The sequence below is a fragment of the Myxine glutinosa genome, chromosome 12 (genome assembly GCF_964187855.1).
Source record: "Myxine glutinosa chromosome 12, kmMyxGlut1.1, whole genome shotgun sequence".
NCBI classification, from domain to species: domain Eukaryota; kingdom Metazoa; phylum Chordata; class Myxini; order Myxiniformes; family Myxinidae; genus Myxine; species Myxine glutinosa.
The window spans coordinates 45,897,248-45,915,579 of NC_136272.1; the positions used below are offsets into that span (position 1 = coordinate 45,897,248).

The window sequence follows — 18,332 nt, forward strand, 5'->3', positions numbered from 1 at the left end:
AGTTGTATGAGGCAGCATCCATGGCAGATGACTATGCCTTAACACACAGGATGGGGTTCCACAAACCGAACTTCTCGCCCAGACCTAGCCAGGGGAGCTATCGTACATCAGGGGCGGAGAACGAAAATTCATGGGGGCGGCCTCGAGATGAAAATGAGGACCACTCTGATACCACGACTTCTAGAAATCAGAAGACTGCGGTTCCAAGACAGACTTATAGTCCGGGGGGCTCGAGGCAGACCGCCACCCCCATGCCTTGGCAGACCACCAGGTTCTCCTCCAGGCCTACTTGCACTTTTTGCCATAAACCTGGACACTTGATGTCCCACTGTTATGCTCTGGGAAAGGAAAATCAGGAGCGGAGTTCGACTAGTACGACTCCAAATGCAATGGCCATTGTGAGAAATCGCCCTCAAAAGGGTTACCAACCATTTATTTCAGAGGGGTTTGTGTCACTGGATGGAGCCTCGACTAACCGGAGACCTGTTAGGGTATTGAGGGACACAGGAGCACATCAATCTTTAATGCTTGAAGGCATCTTGCCATTGTCCGAGGAGACGGCAACTGGTGATAGTGTTCGTTTACAGGGGATTGGTGGCTGTGTTAGTGCTCCACTTCATGTCATCCATTTGGAGTCCGATTTGGTGTCAGGACCGGTCACCGTCGGTTTACAAGCCACTCTTCCTGTAGAAGGAGTATCTTTTGTTATCGGGAATGATTTGGCCGGTGGCCAGGTTTTTGGTAACCCGATGTTTGTTGAAAAGCCTAGTAGGAAGCGCCCTGAAGAGAAGAGGAAATACCCTGAAACTAAGTGTCAGTACACGCACGTCAGGGATGGAGGCAATATTGGCAAGCTCTTTGTAGGGGGACTGAACTTCAAAACAAAGGAAGAGGTTCTGGAGTCTGCCTTCAGCAAATATGGACCACTTTTGGGAGTGCTGCTGGTGAAAGATGGGGAGACACAAAAGTCAAGAGGGTTTGGCTTTGTCACGTTTGAAAACTCAAAGGACGCCAGAGTTGCAGAGAAGGATCTGAATAGCAAGGAGTTGGATGGTCGGACCATCACAGTAGCGAAGGCATTTCCTGGGGGTCGAGGGGGCTACAGAGGAGGACCACGGAGTAGTAGTGGTGGTGGCCGCAATCGATATTATTATGGAGGCTTCCAGAGTTATGGCAGCTCCCGAAGGAAGGATTATCAGAGCAGTGGCCGAGGAGACCGCCATTCAGGTGACTACTGTGACAAGTGGTCCAACCGTGATTGTTAGGAAAGTTAGAAAGAGTTGAAGCACTGAATGCTGCGGAGCAGCTGAGCCAAGTTTCCTACACGGATTAACCGTGAACGCCACGTTCCTAAAGTCGTCCATGTAGTGAACTTTCCTACACGGATTAACCGTGAACTCCACGTTCCTAAAGGCGTCCATGTAGTGAGCTTTCCTACACGGACTAACCATGAACTCCACGTTCCTAAAGGCATCCATGTAGTGAATATGTCCAGGCCTCACCACACGACCACCAGGGAGCCTGGCCCTCAGCTCGGCCTCCTGGAAAAGGGTGCTATCGATTTGCTTAACTTTGGATTTTTGATCAACCCCTTAACCTTCATTCAAAAGAAACTAAAAGCAAAAATCAGAGGTTGATGAGATGGACTTTGGCTTTGCAGGGGTTCCACTTGGAAATTGAACATGTAAAGGGCAGAGACAATGTCGTTGCTGATGCCTTGTCCAGAGGGAATTAACGTTGGAAATCTCTGTGGGTTGTGTGAAATTTTGTTGCTTTATGTCTGGGAAAATATGGATTGTTGTTGCTTACGGGAATTGATGATTTGGTTGTGAGTTTACTTTTGTTGGTAAAGAGTTGCCGGCAAAGAAAGTTTTCGCTGTGTTCAAACTTTCTTTCTTGAGGGGGGGAAGTGTTACGGATTCAGCCCTTCCGTGGGTGTGGTTGTCATCCACTTATAACCTTGCTGGTGATGTAGTATTATTCTTATCGGGTTTGGAAAGGAAACGGCGGTTATTATTGTTTAAAGGAAATGGTTATTGTGGTGAAAAGGTTAAAAAGCGCTCCTGGTAAAATGTGGCCGGAAATCAGATCGTGACCCGGAAGACAAAGGGAGCGAGGAAGAAGAGGGGTGGAGGGAAGTAAAAAGACGATCTTGGTTGAAGCTCCGTACGGTCGAGCGTACAGTGCGAGTGAACTTTGAGTCCTTGAAAGGAAGTTCGTGCGATAGGTGATATCGCCGGAGGGCTGTGGAGCCTGCGTAGTCGAGTATCTGCATTGAGGTTCCGGAGTATCCTTGCCTCGAAGCCCCGGCTCGAGTGAAAGCCGTCCGCCATTTCGCCATGCGCGCTGCCTTCAGTGAAAAGGTTTTTGTCGCGTCGGCCGGGCATTATTCCCCGGTGGGTAGCCGGGGACGGCTGTGCCAGAAAGTGGCTTTTGGAGGATTATCAGGAGACTCGCTGATTGAACCGCAAACGTGTACGTCGGAGCGCGTCTTTGGGAGGTTTTCCATTCCACCGCTATTTTGCTGGGTGTTGGACCACGTGACCTCTGGGTTGCTTCGATCGTCCACGCCTCAATTTATTTTGATCGGACATTCATCCAACGATCGCTGGAGCGAATCGACTTCGCCTTGGAGGGGTATAGAGACATTGGGGGAGTGCCGTGAGTTGGGTTAAGGAACTAGATAAGGTGGTACCATCTTAAGATAGGGATTGTAGGGTGAATTGCTATTATTATTTGTGTCGTGATTCCGGTATGATCTATAATATATTATTGTTTGTTCATAACCCTTGGTGTGGTTTCATTATTGATTTGATTGTTTCATTTGATGGTTTCATTGAGGGTTTCAGTAGTGATTGATTCCGACACGGAATAACATCTATATCTTTCTGGTGGGGTTCCTCTCGGGGTTCGGGGGTTACCGAGACCAGAAGATTGCAGAGGACCCCGTAACAGACACCACCAGGATTTGGAGGAGGGAGACAGGTTTGAGAGATCAATCTTGAGCGTGGGGAGATATTGTTTCCTGGGTCTCCTGAGGAACGGAGATTGCCTTCAGTTGGGTTAGCCTTCCATGAGCGGAAGGCAAGTTGTTTCATGGCAACTGCATCACCACAAGATTCCGTGCACCATGGATGGGAGGAAGGGTATGACAACTGAAGACGAGAAGGGATAAATCTGTGCATGAGAGAGAGCAGTTTACATTGGAAGAATTCCCAGGAAGCGTTGATGTCAGAGGCAGTAGAGATGGGAGACCAGTCCAGATGATTGATGGCTACTTTAACACCATGCCAGTCGGCCTGAATGAAATGTCAGACTCGTCAACGCTGAGGAGGCTCTCTGAGAATGGCCAGAGAGATGTCCACTTTAACAAGCAAATGATCAGAAGAACCGATAGGAGCAGAAGAAGAACAGCAGACATTTGCAGGGAAGTTTGTCATAACCAAGTCTAAAAGAGAAGATACTCCATTGACTGAGATCCGGGTCGGGAATTTGACAGACTGTGTCAGTCCCAATGAGTTGCAGAAGTCCTTTGCTGAGGTGCCATGACTGGAGTGAGAGGTACCCACACCCAGCCAGCTGGCATGATGACAGTTGAAGTCACCACAAATGAGGAAGAGAGAGTTGGGATGAGTGGATAGAAGTTGGTCCAAGTTGTCAGACAGGGAGATGTAAATGGAGTCATCACTGTTTGGAGGACGGTATAGAACACATATGAACAAAAGGTGGGAGCAGATAGAAAGCCGTAGCTAGAGGTACTGCTGGGGGGGGGGGGGGGGTGGAGAGAGGGCAGTGCAGGGAGAGTGAGGAAGAGAGTTTTTGATAAAGATAGCAACCCCACCACCAGGATGAGGCTCAGGTCTGTCATACCAGAGGAGGGAGTAACCAGGAAGAGATATTAAGGAATCAGAGACATCCTGAATGAGGAAAGTTTCTGTTAAGCAGATAAAGTCTTGTTACGTGTTCCTCTACGATCCCCTGGTCTCGGTACACCTCCGAACCCCGAGAGGAGCCACGGTAGAAAAAATATGTTACTCTGTGTGAGAAATCAATAGTGAAACCACACCAATGATTATAAAAGAACAAATAATATATTGAAAATCACACAGGAATAACGGTACAACAAATGGCCATTAAGAGTGCACTCTATATACCATCAATAAAGTCAGTTTACTCACTGCACTCCCAGCGAGTGAAAAGGCCACTCCTCAATGTCTCTATAACCTTTTCCAAGGCGAATGTGACGCGTTCCCGCGGTCGCTAGAACGATATCCAGTCGACGCCCGAATCTCGCTCTCCAGTCGATATTCGAATCACGTACAGTTGACAATGGGGATCGCCCCGCCGAAACTGTACAATGGCGCCCTTCAGAGGGGCACCTTCACCGCTCACTCAGCAAACTGCAACGTAATTGGAGACTAAGCGTTCACACACACACATCCCCGACAAACGGTAGGATGTTGGGGTGAAGATGACATGAAGCAAAACCTTTGGAGGTGTCCGAAGTGCGGGGTTCACAATGGCCGACGGCTCTTACTTGAGCCGATGCGACTAGGCGAGGATTCGCCGAAATCTCAGTGCCCAAATCTGACTACGCAGATTTTCCACTCCAGCGATAATTCCTGTCGCCGGATGTCCCTTCAAGGAACTCAAAATTCCCTCGCCACTGTCGGTAGACCAGCCTCGCTATGGAGCCTTGATGTAACGCGTCTTCTCCAACTTTGCTCGCACCGCCTCTTCCTCTTCACCTCCTTCTTCCTCCGGTTCGGTTTCCTGTATCATTTTATGTTAACCTTTTTAACTTTAGATAGCTGTTCCTGAATAATAAACCTTTTGAGAATAATAATAATACATAATATCAGAAACAAGTCAAGTGGGTGAAAACCACAACAGCGGAAGTGACGAATCCGTAACAGTCTGGATTGTCGGAAGCAACCTGCACGGAGATTTTTTTTTTCTTTTTGCATACAAGATCGAGGCTCGTGAAAGAGCGAACATTAATCACACAAAAAGTCAAACCGACACATAAAACACAAAATAAGGGGAGCGGTAGACAAGATGGGGAGAGAGGGGGAAGGACACAAACACAACATTTGAGAGCAGGGACATCGAGAGAACCGTGGGAGGGAGAGGGCTTGGGGGGAGGTGGGAAATATTAAATTTTGTTTCACTGTCAGACAGGCAGACATAGTAAAAAAATTACCTCACTCCTCTCTGAGTATGTGTGATTGGGACAAATTCAGAGCCAAAATATTATTTATTGTTTCTCACCTGGATAGTTGTTGCACTTTGCCGCTTCTTTCTGAAGTCATTCCTGGCTCGGTATCCTCTGTAACCTGATTGGATGGTGACGACTGCCTCTTCCTTGGCAGGGTCAACCAGGAAGTGACTATTCATCACACTTCTGTCAAGCCCGTGGGAGGACACCACATCATCACAACGTGGAGATGTTGTCTTGGTGTTCTTCAAACTTGTAACACGTGATGCGGCGCCACCATCATGTTCCGATCGAGGTCGAATAAGTTTTCCCTGCTGCAGTCGGCGCTGGTCCTCAAGAGCCGAGTCTCGCTCATATTCGCGGGTTAAACAGGGATTGCGAGAGCTCGACCGGCTGGAATATCCCTGAGAGCTCCGAGAACTTGACCGAGAGGAAATCACATGACTTGTAACTTTGCAATTTGATGATTCGTCCTGAAACGTAAAAATGTCGTGTTCATAGCGGCTGTCCTTCAGATGCTTCCTCGTTTGGTATCCACGGTAGTTTGTCTGCAGAGAAAAGGACAATTAAAATGATGGGAGAAGCTTCAAAAAACCAGTCACAGTGGATGAGGATTTGGATTAACATCAGTTGGAGATGGTTATCCATTAATGGTTAAATTAATATATTTTGCACCAATTCACAGCAGATGGTTCTAAAATCAGGAAAAGGCATTGTGGGTGGATTTTTTTATTGAAACTTGAGCGATAAAGAAAATCAAAAACAACTACAACGGTACTCGGTGGAGCGCATACCTCCACCCGGCTGAACAATTTACTTTTGTACCCCACTGATAGGCCGGATCTGGATTCAGACCTGAACCAAAACCGAATCGGCTTGTTCTTGTCATCTCACCAACTCGTCCACCAAGTTTTGGAATAATTATGTTAGTTGTTGTTTTTGGCCCTTTCACTCAATGGTGAAGAATGACTTGAATTAAATAATTCTCTGACCCTGGTCCGGATCCAGAACTTCACCAAAATCTAATCATTTTGTCCTTGTCACATACCCAACCTCTCCACCAAATTTCGTCCGAATCCGTCCACAACTTTTTGAGATATTTTGAGACAGGGGTGAAAACATAACCTCCATCCCCCTTCAGTGGCAGAGATAACAAATCAATTTCTGAATCCAAAGGTGAAACATGTATTTTACATCCTTCGACACCAGGTGAGAGCTGGCAACGTGGCCGATGGGTATGCACACTCAACTCTGTTCTACCTTGACTGGGTTTGAATCCTGACACAGCGGCAAACTGTCGTCCTGGTGTTTCGCAGTCATGGTGAGGCATCAATGCCGTCCCTCGGATGGGCGTTAAGTTGGTTGTCCCACCTGCCAGCGTTAGCCGATAGACGTCAAAGATCCCATGATGTTTTCCACGAAGATTAAACGAGTTATCATTGGCACTCTGAACATATATGAACAAGATGTGGCCTTGACTGTGTGTAGCGAGTGGTCTCGTCTGTTTGGAGGTTCCTTGGCACCAGGTTACTTACACTGCTTGTGATCTCGAGTGTAGTTCGTCTGGGCAGCAGCATTTGCCCTATCCACAAATTGATCAGATAGTTTGCACGTTTCAGGTGAATTACCTTCTTCGGATAGGAAAGTCACCACTAGATGATTGTCGACATCAGAAGGTATTGTCATTGTGAGTGACATTAGGAAGAACTTTTAAAATATTGTTATGTTTGTGGGGTAGTGATATGTGGAGTCAGATAGATTTGTGTAGGCATCGTGGTCCGGATGTCGGGTAAGAACCATCACCATGTAATAAGTTTTGTTTCGCCGAATGTCGGAGTAAGGTGTATCTTGGTCTCCATTACGAGGAATGGGGCATGTTAACGAGTATAGGGATTATGTTAATTCCCCTGTTCGTCAAACCTCAGTAATTTATCCTTTATCTCTTTTGGCACCGCACCATAGACACTAGTGAGGAAATGCCCATTAATTGCACTAAATAATAACAACACAACCAACCGGAAGCCAGTTCTGAACACTGCCGATGGACACCACCATCTACATCACCCCACACATCTCGGGCAGGCTGAGGACATTCCCCGAGGAGCCGTGATTGGCCAGGGCGGAGTAAGAAGCTACCCGCTGATTGTGAAAATAGTGAAAGTGAGAACAGGCTATTCTCTTTCACTCATGTTATGACGTCACGTATGACACTCATTCTCCAAAAAAAGGTGTCATGTGGGAAAATGAAACAAAGAATACCAAAAACAGCAATGAGAGTCGGATGTGATCCGACAGGGCCACATAAATGGCAGGACTCCTACGAAATAGTCTGCAGTGCTGAATGTTTAAATTTTGGATTGCCCTGATTAGCGTTTCCACAATCCCACCTGACTTTGGGGAAGTACCATCACTTCCTGGGACAATGTGTGTACGATGGTGCCACCTTTCTCACCACGCTCAGTGGAGCATTTCCTCCTCCCCATCGATGCCAACCTATGGGGCTTGCCCGTGCTCTATCTTTGTAAATGCTAAACGCCAAGTGAGGAAGCTGCACAAACCATTTTTAAGTCTTTGCTCCGGGGTTTGAACTGCCGACCTCACAGACTCGGAGAGGTCGCTCCACCCGCAACACCAATTGAGAGTCAAATGCCATCTAAATCTTCCAAACTTCCTGTATATTTTTCCTGTACGATTCTGTGATTCCATAACCTTTGTACAAATCCACGACCCCATCTAAGGTTCTTCAAGTTCACAACGAGTGGGTTGTTGTCAATTTGCAGCAGTCGAGGATACAACGGACGATGGAAGCATCTTTGTAAAGCTTGTACTCAATCACATGCACCAGGAAGTGAGAAGACATCAATGCACTTGTACTTTGAATTCCATGGACAGTCGTGCACAATGGACGAATCACCGTTCCGTACGACTTGAACTTAACACCCCCAACTTGCTGATCCATGTTCTCAGACCAGACCATCCGAAAAATGTAAACCTGGTGTATTTCTGCTTATTTCATAGCTTGAGTGTTGCTGAAAAGGAAATGTATAAAGTGGTGATGTTACCTGGATAGTTGTGGCACTTTGGTGCTGTTTTTGTGAGACATCCCTGATGACGTGGCCTTTGTTCGATGCTTGAATAGCACCGACGTCACGACCACCGGTGTTTACGGAACTTGGCGATATGCTCTTCTTCATCCCTGTTCCACACGCGTTGTTGGTCACGTGGTAAACCATGATCGGGCTGACAACATTTATCAGCCCACCTGGTCTGTCGAACTCGGAATGTGGCCTCTTCAGCAATTCCTTCACTTGGGATTGACAATGTGCATCCTCTTTCTTCGTTATTTCTCGAGCATCCCCTTGCTGGAAGCGTTTGGCCGATTTGTATGGAGATGCCAGGGATACTTGTTGGTTCAAGCTCTTGTCAGACTGGTGGCAATGTCCCTTGTTGAGGTAATTTAGTAATTTGTGTTGCTCAAGAGATGGAGTGTTTGCCGTGCGGTTCTGGGTTCCATTGCTCTGCTGCCCGTGAAGTTTTCCATGTGGGCAGGAACGATGGGACAGCTCAACACTCCGCTCGTTTTTGTGACCTGCTTGAATACGCTGTCGCAGATTCATCAAGGCATGGTGGTCTGTTTGGGAGAGGTGAGGGTGTGGGATTGGGGACAGGGACCATTGCCATGTTATTGACATCAACATTATTGTAATTATTAACTGTCATGTAAGTGAACGCAATTGCAAGGTAATTACAGGAAGTTGAACTTACTGTAGCTCCGACCCCAGCACCTCCTGTCCTCACGAACCCTCTTCAAAGCAAATAATTTCTGCAAGATACAGAACAGCAACAACAATACAATATTTGAAACAATGATCCTCACTTCCTGTGACTCCCATCAAATTCTACACATGATAAACAAAACACCAGGAAAAAGTGCATTTGACTTGTTCGGTTTGCCTAGTTTCCACATTCCATTTTGTATTCAAACACCTTATTTGATCCTTTGGCTTATCTACACTATACTACTCTTCCCCAGTCTGTCTGTTCAGGGAGGGGCTTCACCCATTGAGAGAGGGGCTTCAAAATCAAATCTCCACCATTTTGTTCTCTCAGAATGAGATATCCTGCTATGTATCATTTTGGCCCTGTCCCCCAATGGTGAAGAATCACTTAAAAGATTCTAGTAGCCGGATCCGAATCCGGATCTTCACCAAAATCTAATCATTTTGTCCTTGTCCCATACGCTACATCTCTGCCGTCTGAATCCGTCCACAACTTTTTGAGATATTTTGTTGACAAACAAACAAACAAACAAACGGACAGACAGGGGTGAAAACATAACCTCCATCCACCTTTGGTGGCGGAGGTAATAAAATATACATTTCTCACCAGTATATACGAGTATTCTCGTATTTTCATTGAAGGATTACTGACTTCCTTATTGTTTCTTGACACTTCAGAAATTGCTGTGATTATTTCTAATGTCATTTTATTTATTTTAGGTCAATTCAAAAATGGACAGCCCGGAAACGAATTGCATTATTCACATGACTGGTGAGGATCGACATACTGGTCTCACTTCACCAAGGGATCTGTAATCCTGGAATTCCCTCCGAAGAGCTAGTGATGGCACAGACAAGACAGCTTGACATGTGAGAGGTTCTGAAGCATCCCTTGGGTCCACTTCCAAGGTCCCTAGCCACTGCAGATGGCATACCAAGGAAAACCAACAAATCGGCTCTCGCCAAGGAACTCAGGAAAAACATCTCACCCGTGGAATTCATCCAACCAAAGTGGATTGAACCAATGTTGATGAACTTGAGGATCTTTATTAATTATTTTTCTGCAATTGATGATGCGAATGATTTCCATGATTATGTTCATTTATTTTGATGAAATTAATTCATTGATTTTGATGAAAAATGTAAAGTTATTTTCATTTTGATGATGATGGTGATAAAGTGTAATGTATGGTGGCTGTAAATGCAAAATAAACTTTGCAAGAGCTCACACGTGATCTTCTGAAGCCGAGAATGTCTGTACGACAGATACATATTGATAAAAATCGAACCAGTAGGGGGTCTTTTCAACATCATATTTCAGGGTGAAAGCCACAACTTACAGACTGCTACCAGGCAGAAATGTGTTCCTGAACAGCAGAGCTTTCATATGTTACCCATGAACCTTGGCCACCCCGAGTGGTACAGGTGGCTCAATTTTGGGGTCGTACCTGACGGACTGCGACTCCTCTCCGATGTAGCTCCCCCAGCTCCGTCTGGACTCTGTCCCTCAAATATTCCTTCAGGACGCACAATATGTGCCAGCAACCCTCTTCTGGCGAAACTGCCAAAATCAAGACTCTCTGCTCACCTTCACTCTTTTTTCCTGACTTTGGAACAAACTCCCACACTCTTCAATCCCACTCCTCCCTCTAAGTCTTTAAAACACCTGTTCACCACCATCTCCTATCTTTCTCCCATCCAAAACCTTGACTTTTTCTACCGCCTTTAATTCACCCCAAATCCACCTTTTTCATTCATTCTCCAACTTCATTCCCGAACTTCCTCGAAGTGTCCATTTGCCTTATACCGTGTACCCCTCTCCCGCCCTCCCCCCAGGCCTCTGCCCCCTCCCCCCAGCCCTCTGCCCCCTCCCCCCCAGCCCTCTCCCTTCCACAGATCGACCGATGTCCCTGTTCTCTACTGTTGTTGTGCTTGTGTGTGTTCCCTCTCTCTCCTGCTCCCTTTATTTTTTCTTTTATGTGTCATTTATGATTTTGTGTTTAATGTGTTAGATCTTACACGAGCCTCGACTTTGTAATTGTTTTGTGTTCAAGTTCCAGTGTATAGGTGTCACAGTTAAGGGGAAGTTATTGGGAAGTCACAGTTAAGTATGTGCGAGCGTCCTCGGCTCAGAGAAGCTATAAAGCCTGTAAAATTCCGCCAGGGAATGTAAATATTCAGATGATAAAAAGCAAAACATTTCAAGGACAGAGTAGGCCTGAGAGTTGGGGATCGAACCGCAGTCTAATTTTTTCCCCCCATGTGCGATCCTCTCTCCCTCTCCCACCCCTCTCACCCTTCTCCACCTTCCCTCCTCTCCCCTGTGTGCGATCCTCTCTTCCTCTCCCACCCATCTCACCCTTCTCCCCATACCCTCCTCCCCCCTGTGCGTGATCCTCTCTCCCTCTCCCACCCCTCTCACCCTTCTCCCCCTTCCCTTCTCTCCCCTGTGTGCGATCCTCTCTACGTCTCCTACCCCTCTCACCCTTCTCCCCCCTGTGTGCGATCCTCTCTTCCTCTCCCACCTGTCTCACCCTTCTCCGCATACCCTCCTCCACCCTGTGTGTGATCCTCTCTTCCTCTCCTACCCCTCTCACCCTTCTCCCCTTTCCCTTCTCTCCCCTGTGTGCGATCCTCTCTCCCTCTCCTACCCCTCTCACCCTTCTCCCCCCTGTGTGTGATCCTCTCGCCCTCTCCCACCACTCTCACCCTTCTCCCCCTTCCCTCCTCTCCCCTATGTGGGATCCTCTCTCCCTCTCCCATCCCTCTCGCCCTTTTCCCCCTTCCCTCCTCTCCCCTGTGTGCGATTCTCTCTCCCTCTCCCACCCCTCTCGCCCTTCTCCCCCTTCCCCCATCTCCCCTGTGTGCGATCCTCTCTCCCTCTCCCACCCCTCTCCCCATTCTCCCCCTACCCTCCTCCCCCCTGTGTGTGATCCTCTCTCCCTCTCCTACCACTCTCACCCTTCTCCCCCTTCTCCCCCTTCCCTCCTCTCCCCTGTGTGTGATCCTCTCTCCCTCTCTCATCCCTCTCACCCTTATCCCCCTACCTTCCCTCCTCTCCCCTGTGTGCGATCCTCTCTCCCTCTCCTACCACTCTCACCCTTCTCCCCCTTCCATCCTCTCCCCTGTGTGTGATCCTCTCTCCCTCTCCCATCCCTCTCACCCTTCTCCCCCTACCTTCCCTCCTCTCCCTTGTGTGTGATCCTCTCTCCCTCTCCCACCACTCTCCCCCTTCTCCCCCTACCTTCCCTCCTCTCCATTGTGTGCGATCGTCTCTCCCTCTCCCACCACTCTCCCCCTTCTCCCCCTACCTTCCCTCCTCTCCATTGTGTGCGATCGTCTCTCCCTCTCCCATCCCTCTTACCCTTCTTCCCCTACCTTCCCTCCTCTCCCTTGTGTGCGATGCTCTCTCCCTCTCCCACCACTCCCACCCTTCTCCCCCTATCTACCCTCCTCTCCCTTGTGTGCGATCCTCTCTACGTCTCCTACCCCTCTCACCCTTCTCCCCCCTGTGTGCGATCCTCTCTTCCTCTCCCACCTGTCTCACCCTTCTCCGCATACCCTCCTCCACCCTGTGTGTGATCCTCTCTTCCTCTCCTACCCCTCTCACCCTTCTCCCCTTTCCCTTCTCTCCCCTGTGTGCGATCCTCTCTCCCTCTCCTACCCCTCTCACCCTTCTCCCCCCTGTGTGTGATCCTCTCGCCCTCTCCCACCACTCTCACCCTTCTCCCCCTTCCCTCCTCTCCCCTATGTGGGATCCTCTCTCCCTCTCCCATCCCTCTCGCCCTTTTCCCCCTTCCCTCCTCTCCCCTGTGTGCGATTCTCTCTCCCTCTCCCACCCCTCTCGCCCTTCTCCCCTCTCCCCTGTGTGCGATCCTCTCTCCCTCTCCCACCCCTCTCCCCATTCTCCCCCTACCGTCCTCCCCCCTGTGTGTGATCCTCTCTCCCTCTCCTACCACTCTCACCCTTCTCCCCCTTCTCCCCCTTCCCTCCTCTCCCCTGTGTGTGATCCTCTCTCCCTCTCTCATCCCTCTCACCCTTATCCCCCTACCTTCCCTCCTCTCCCCTGTGTGCGATCCTCTCTCCCTCTCCTACCACTCTCACCCTTCTCCCCCTTCCATCCTCTCCCCTGTGTGTGATCCTCTCTCCCTCTCCCATCCCTCTCACCCTTCTCCCCCTACCTTCCCTCCTCTCCCTTGTGTGTGATCCTCTCTCCCTCTCCCACCACTCTCCCCCTACCTTCCCTCCTCTCCATTGTGTGCGATCGTCTCTCCCTCTCCCACCACTCTCCCCCTTCTCCCCCTACCTTCCCTCCTCTCCATTGTGTGCGATCGTCTCTCCCTCTCCCATCCCTCTAACCCTTCTTCCCCTACCTTCCCTCCTCTCCCTTGTGTGCGATCCTCTCTCCCTCTCCCACCACTCTCACCCTTCACCCCTATGTATGCGATCCTCACTCCCTCTCCCCTTTGCATTGTGTGCGATGAGGAGTGAGGGGAAGTGGGAAGATTTAAGGTCTTCTTCTTCATCATAATCATCATCATCACAGCGGTTTCCATGCTTGCATGTGGAAGCCGTGATTCACCTAATGGTTTCTTTCCAGGCTGCACGATCTGTTGGTAGCCCTGTTGTTCGTCCTTTAACTCTAAGATCCTCTCTCAGCAACTCATCCCATGTTTTCCTCAGACGGCCTCCAGCTCTCGTTCCATTCACGTTCATATTTATACACCTTTAGCACGCGGTGCTACGCGCGTGACTTGCTACCAAGGAGGAAGCGGACAACGCGGTAAGATAATAGTTCTTTATTCCAAAGAGGTCACTGTAGCACTGGTGCGCTCCGGGCTGCGCGCCCGGTGTATATCCTGAGGCCACGCCTACCCCTCGGGTTGGCCGCCGCCCACTTGGTGCGCGGAATGATGTCACCACGCCAGTGGGCTTTCGTGTCCGCCACACGCCCCCCCCCAGAATTCCTGCGCACCTGGAGGGCCAGTTTGCAGGGCAAACGGATGATGTGGCCGAAGCGCCCTCTGGCGACCGGCGGCGTCCGGGGTGCAGGGATGCCAGGTGGGATGCCCCCGGCTGTACCTGGGATGGGTGCCGGACCGGGGGGCGGCGTGCCTGCGGTGCTGGGCGGTGTCGGGGGTCCGCCCACAGGGGGGCGGCCCCGACGCGGGGGCCGAGCCACCGGCGGTGGGTGGTCCACGTCGAGGTGGGCCGGGTTGAGGCGGTCTATGGAGACCCGGTCAGGAGTGCCGCCGATGTCCAGGGTGAAATGTTTCACCCCGGTCTCCAGCATGCGGAAAGGCCTGTCGTACGGGGGCCGCAGTGGTGTCCGGTGGGCGTTGTGCCGGACGAAGACGTACTCCGCGGTGCGAAGCTCCGGGGCGACGTGTGTAGGAGGGTGCCCGTGGTGCGCCGTCGGCACCGGGGCGAACCTCCGGGCGGTCTCCTGCAGCGCAGAATGCTCCTGCGCCGCGGACCAAGGTGCTGTGGGGTCGGGGAGGAACTCGCCCGGCACCCGCAGCGGTTGTCCAAAGACCAACTCCGCCGCGGATGCGCGCAGGTCCTCCTTGGGCGCCGTCCGGAGGCCCAGCAGGACCCAAGGGAGCCTGTCGACCCAGCCGCCGTCGCGGAGGGTGGCCCGGAGCGCGGCCTTCAACGAGCGGTGGAATCGCTCGCACAGGCCGTTGGCCTGGGGGTGGTAGGCCATGGTTCGGTGCAGCTGGACCCCGAGCCCCCGCGGCCCAGAGCTCCGAGGTGAACTGGGGGCCGAGGTCGGACGAGATGTCCGAGAGAGCGCCGAACCGGGCGACCCAGGTGGCGATGAACGCCTGCGGGACGTCTGCCGCCGTCGTCGCCGCCAAAGGCACGGCCTCCGGCCACCGGGTGGTGCGGTCCACCATGGTGAGGAAATGGGTGAAACCCCGCGAGGGGGGCAGAGGTCCCACCAGGTCCACGTGAACGTGGTCGAACCGACGTTCCGGCACCGTAAACGGGGCCAAAGGGGCCTGGGTGTGTCGGTGCACCTTTGCGCGCCGGCACGCGAGGCACGTCCTGGTCCAGCCGCGGACGGCCTTCCGGAGGCCATGCCAGACAAACTTGTCGGCGACCAACCGCTGGGAGGCCCTCGTGCCCGGGTGGGACAGGCCATGGATGGCGTCAAAAACCTGGCGCTGCCAGCCTGCGGGCACGATGGGGCGGGGCCGCCCGAGGGAGACGTCGCAAATGAGGGCCGTGCCCGCGCCGTCGAAGGGCACCTCGGTGACGCGGAGGCCCGTGATGGCGGTCCGCAGGGCCTGGACCCCAGGGTCGGCGGCCTGGTCCGCTGCCATCCGGGCATAGTCGATGCCAAGGTGGACTGCATGGGCGACGGCCCGGGAAAGGCAATCGGCCACCGGGTTGTCCTTTCCCGCGACGTGCCGGATGTCCGTCGTGTACTCGGACACGGCTGCGAGGTGACGCTGTTGCCGGGCCGACCACGGCTCGGCGACCTTGCCCATCGCGAAAACCAGCGGCTTGTGGTCGACGAAGGCCGTGAACGCACGGCCCTCGAGCAGATGGCGGAAGTGCTTGACCGCCAGGTGAAGCCCAAACAACTCGCGGACGAAGGTGCTGTAACGGCGTTCGGGCGGGCGAAGCTGCCGGCTGAAGAACGCCAGCGGTTGCCAAGCTCCATGCACCCATTGCTCGTACACCACGCCCACCGCGTAGTCCGAGGCGTCGGAGGTGAGGGCGATCGGTGCATCGAGCGCCGGGTGCGCGAGCATGGTGGCGTTGGCCAAGGCGAGCTTCGTGCCCGAGAACGCCGCGTCCATCTGCTCGGTCCAGGTAACGTCACCTTTGCCCGGCTTCCCTCGAAGGGCCTCGTGTAAGGGGCGCAGGAGCTGGGCGATGCGGGCAGGAACCGATGGTAAAAATTTACCATGCCCAGGAACTCCTGGAGCCCCTTGATCGTGCGGGGGCATGGAAACCCCTTCACCGCCTCCACCTTGTCCGGTAGGGGGACGGCCCCGTGCCTGGTGACGCGGTGCCCCAAAAAGTCGATTTCAGCGACACCGAACCGGCACTTGGCGGGGTTCACGATCAGGCCATGCTGGCCCAGACGTTCGAAGAGCGTGTGGAGATGGTGAAGGTGCTCTTCGCGGGACGCGCTGGCGACGAGGATGTCGTCCAGGTAGACGTACAAAAAATCCAAGCCGCGCAAGACGCTGTCCATGAGGCGCTGGAACGCCTGAGCCGCATTTTTCAAACCGAAGGGCATCCGAAGAAATTCGAAAAGCCCGAATGGCGTGATGACAGCCGTCTTCGGGATGTCCTCTGGCCTGACAGGGACCTGATGGTAGCCGCGTACGAGGTCCACCTTTGAAAAGAGGGACATATTCGCCAAGCGGGCGGAAAAGGCCTGAATGTGGGGGACGGGGTAGCGGTCGGGGGTGGTGGCGTCGTTGAGGCGCCGGTAGTCCCCGCACGGTCGCCACCCCCCGCCGGGCTTGGGCACGATGTGGAGCGGGGACGCCCACGCGCTCTCGGAGCGCCGCACGATGCCGAGCCGCTCCAGCGTAGCGAACTCCGCTTTAGCTACGGCGAGCTTCGTCGGCTCGAGGCGGCGTGCCCGGGCGTAGACCGGTGGCCCGGCGGTGGGGATGTGGTGTTCCACCCCGTGCTTGACGGTCCCCGCCGAGAAGGTGGGATGCGTGAGGGCCGGGAAACCCACGAGGCGGCCGGCGAATTCGTCCGCTGCCGGAAGCGTACAGATGAACCTGGCCGGAACGGAACCGCTCAGCAAGCCGCTCGGCGAGCCGTTCGATGAGCCGCTCTGTGAGCTGCTCAACGAGCCGGGCAGCGCACACGCGAGCGAGCTGAACGTCTCAGCCTGGACAAGCCTTCTGCGCTTTACATCGACCAGTAATCCATTAGCACATAAGAAGTCCGCGCCGAGCAGTGCCATGGGCACGTCGGCCAAAACGAACGACCAACGGACAACCTGACCTCCGAACCGCAGGGAGAGACAGCGTTTTCCGTACGTGCATATAGACGTACCATTGGCCGCAAGCAGCGCGGGACCTTGGCCCGCGGTGTGCTTGGCGGACGTACTGGCAGGAACGACACTCACCTGCGCTCCCGTATCGCACAGGTAACGGCGCCCGGACAAGGTGTCCGTTATGTACAGCAGGCTGTTGGAATTGCCGACGCTCACCATTGCCACCGAGCGCCGGCTCGCCCGTTTCCCGACCTGCCGAATGAGCACGGCGGGCGACACTGCCGAGCCTCGTGGCTGAACTTGGCGTGGAAGAAACACCAGGCGGGCAGCTGCGGCGTCGGAGGCCGCGGTTTTCTTCGCGGCGGCGGCGGTGGTGGTGGGCGGGGCGTGACGGCGGACACGAGGTGCGGTGCATCGGGGAAAGCTTCGGGAGCCTCGGGAGCGGCAACCGCGCCAAGACTCGCCTGCGTGTCCAAAGCCGCGTAGTATTTGTCGGCCTCAGCAGCGAGCGCACGGGGTTCCGTTAACGCGGAACCAGCCAAAGCTATGCGGACTCGTGCTGGCAGCTGGCGTCGAAACAACGCCCGGAATAGAGCGTTCGGGGTTTCGTCGCCCATGAGCGCCAGCGTATGGTCCATACGGACCGACGGTCGCGTGTCCCCGATCTCGGGGAAGTCCAAGAGGCGATCGGCCCGTGTGTCCACCGTAAGGCCGAACGTGGCGAGGAGGAGACGCTTGACCGCCTCGTACTTGCCGTCGGCAGGTGGATCCCTTAGGACCGATACGACGCGGGTGGCCGTGCCGGGCCCGAGGGCGGAGACCATGTGGCAGTACATGGTGTCGTCCACCGTGATGCCTCGAAGTCGGAACTGGGCTTCCGCCTGCAGGAACCAAACTTCGGCTTGTGACTCCCAGAAGTCGGGGAGCTTGATGGAGACCGCGTTGGTAGCCATTGTTGCGGCGGTTTCGGGGAGTCAGCGACGGTTGACTCGAATGTCGGAGTCACAAATTTAGCACGCGGTGCTACGCGCGTGACTTGCTACCAAGGAGGAAGCGGACAACGCGGTAAGTTAATAGTTCTTTATTCCAAAGAGGTCACTGTAGCACTGGCGCGCTCTGGGCTGCGCGCCCAGTGTATATCCTGAGGCCACGCCTACCCCTAGGGCGTGGCCGCCGCCCACTTGGTGCGCGGAATGATGTCACCACGCCAGTGGGCTTTCGTGTCCGCCACACACCTCTTCACAGAGCTGCCCTCTCCCATCCTTTCCACGTGTCCAAACCACCTCAACCGACTCCGACGCATAACCCCACTAATGATCTCTATACTGAACCTATCTCTTCTTTCTACATTTGGTTT

At 53.1% G+C, this 18,332-nt stretch overlaps 1 protein-coding gene across 1 annotated transcript in view; it reads right to left on the minus strand.

Moving 5' to 3' along the window:
- Nucleotides 1-8,835, minus strand: part of LOC137437238 (uncharacterized) — a 117,216-nt gene extending 108,381 nt beyond the window's left edge. The window contains exons 1-2 of the mRNA XM_078766370.1: nt 8,281-8,835; nt 5,272-5,766 (exon numbers count right to left, since the gene is read on the minus strand). Of these exons, the coding sequence (XP_078622496.1) occupies nt 5,272-5,766; nt 8,281-8,835 (1,050 nt within the window). The remainder of the gene's footprint in view (nt 1-5,271; nt 5,767-8,280) is intronic.
- Between the last annotated feature and the right edge of the window lie 9,497 nt (nt 8,836-18,332).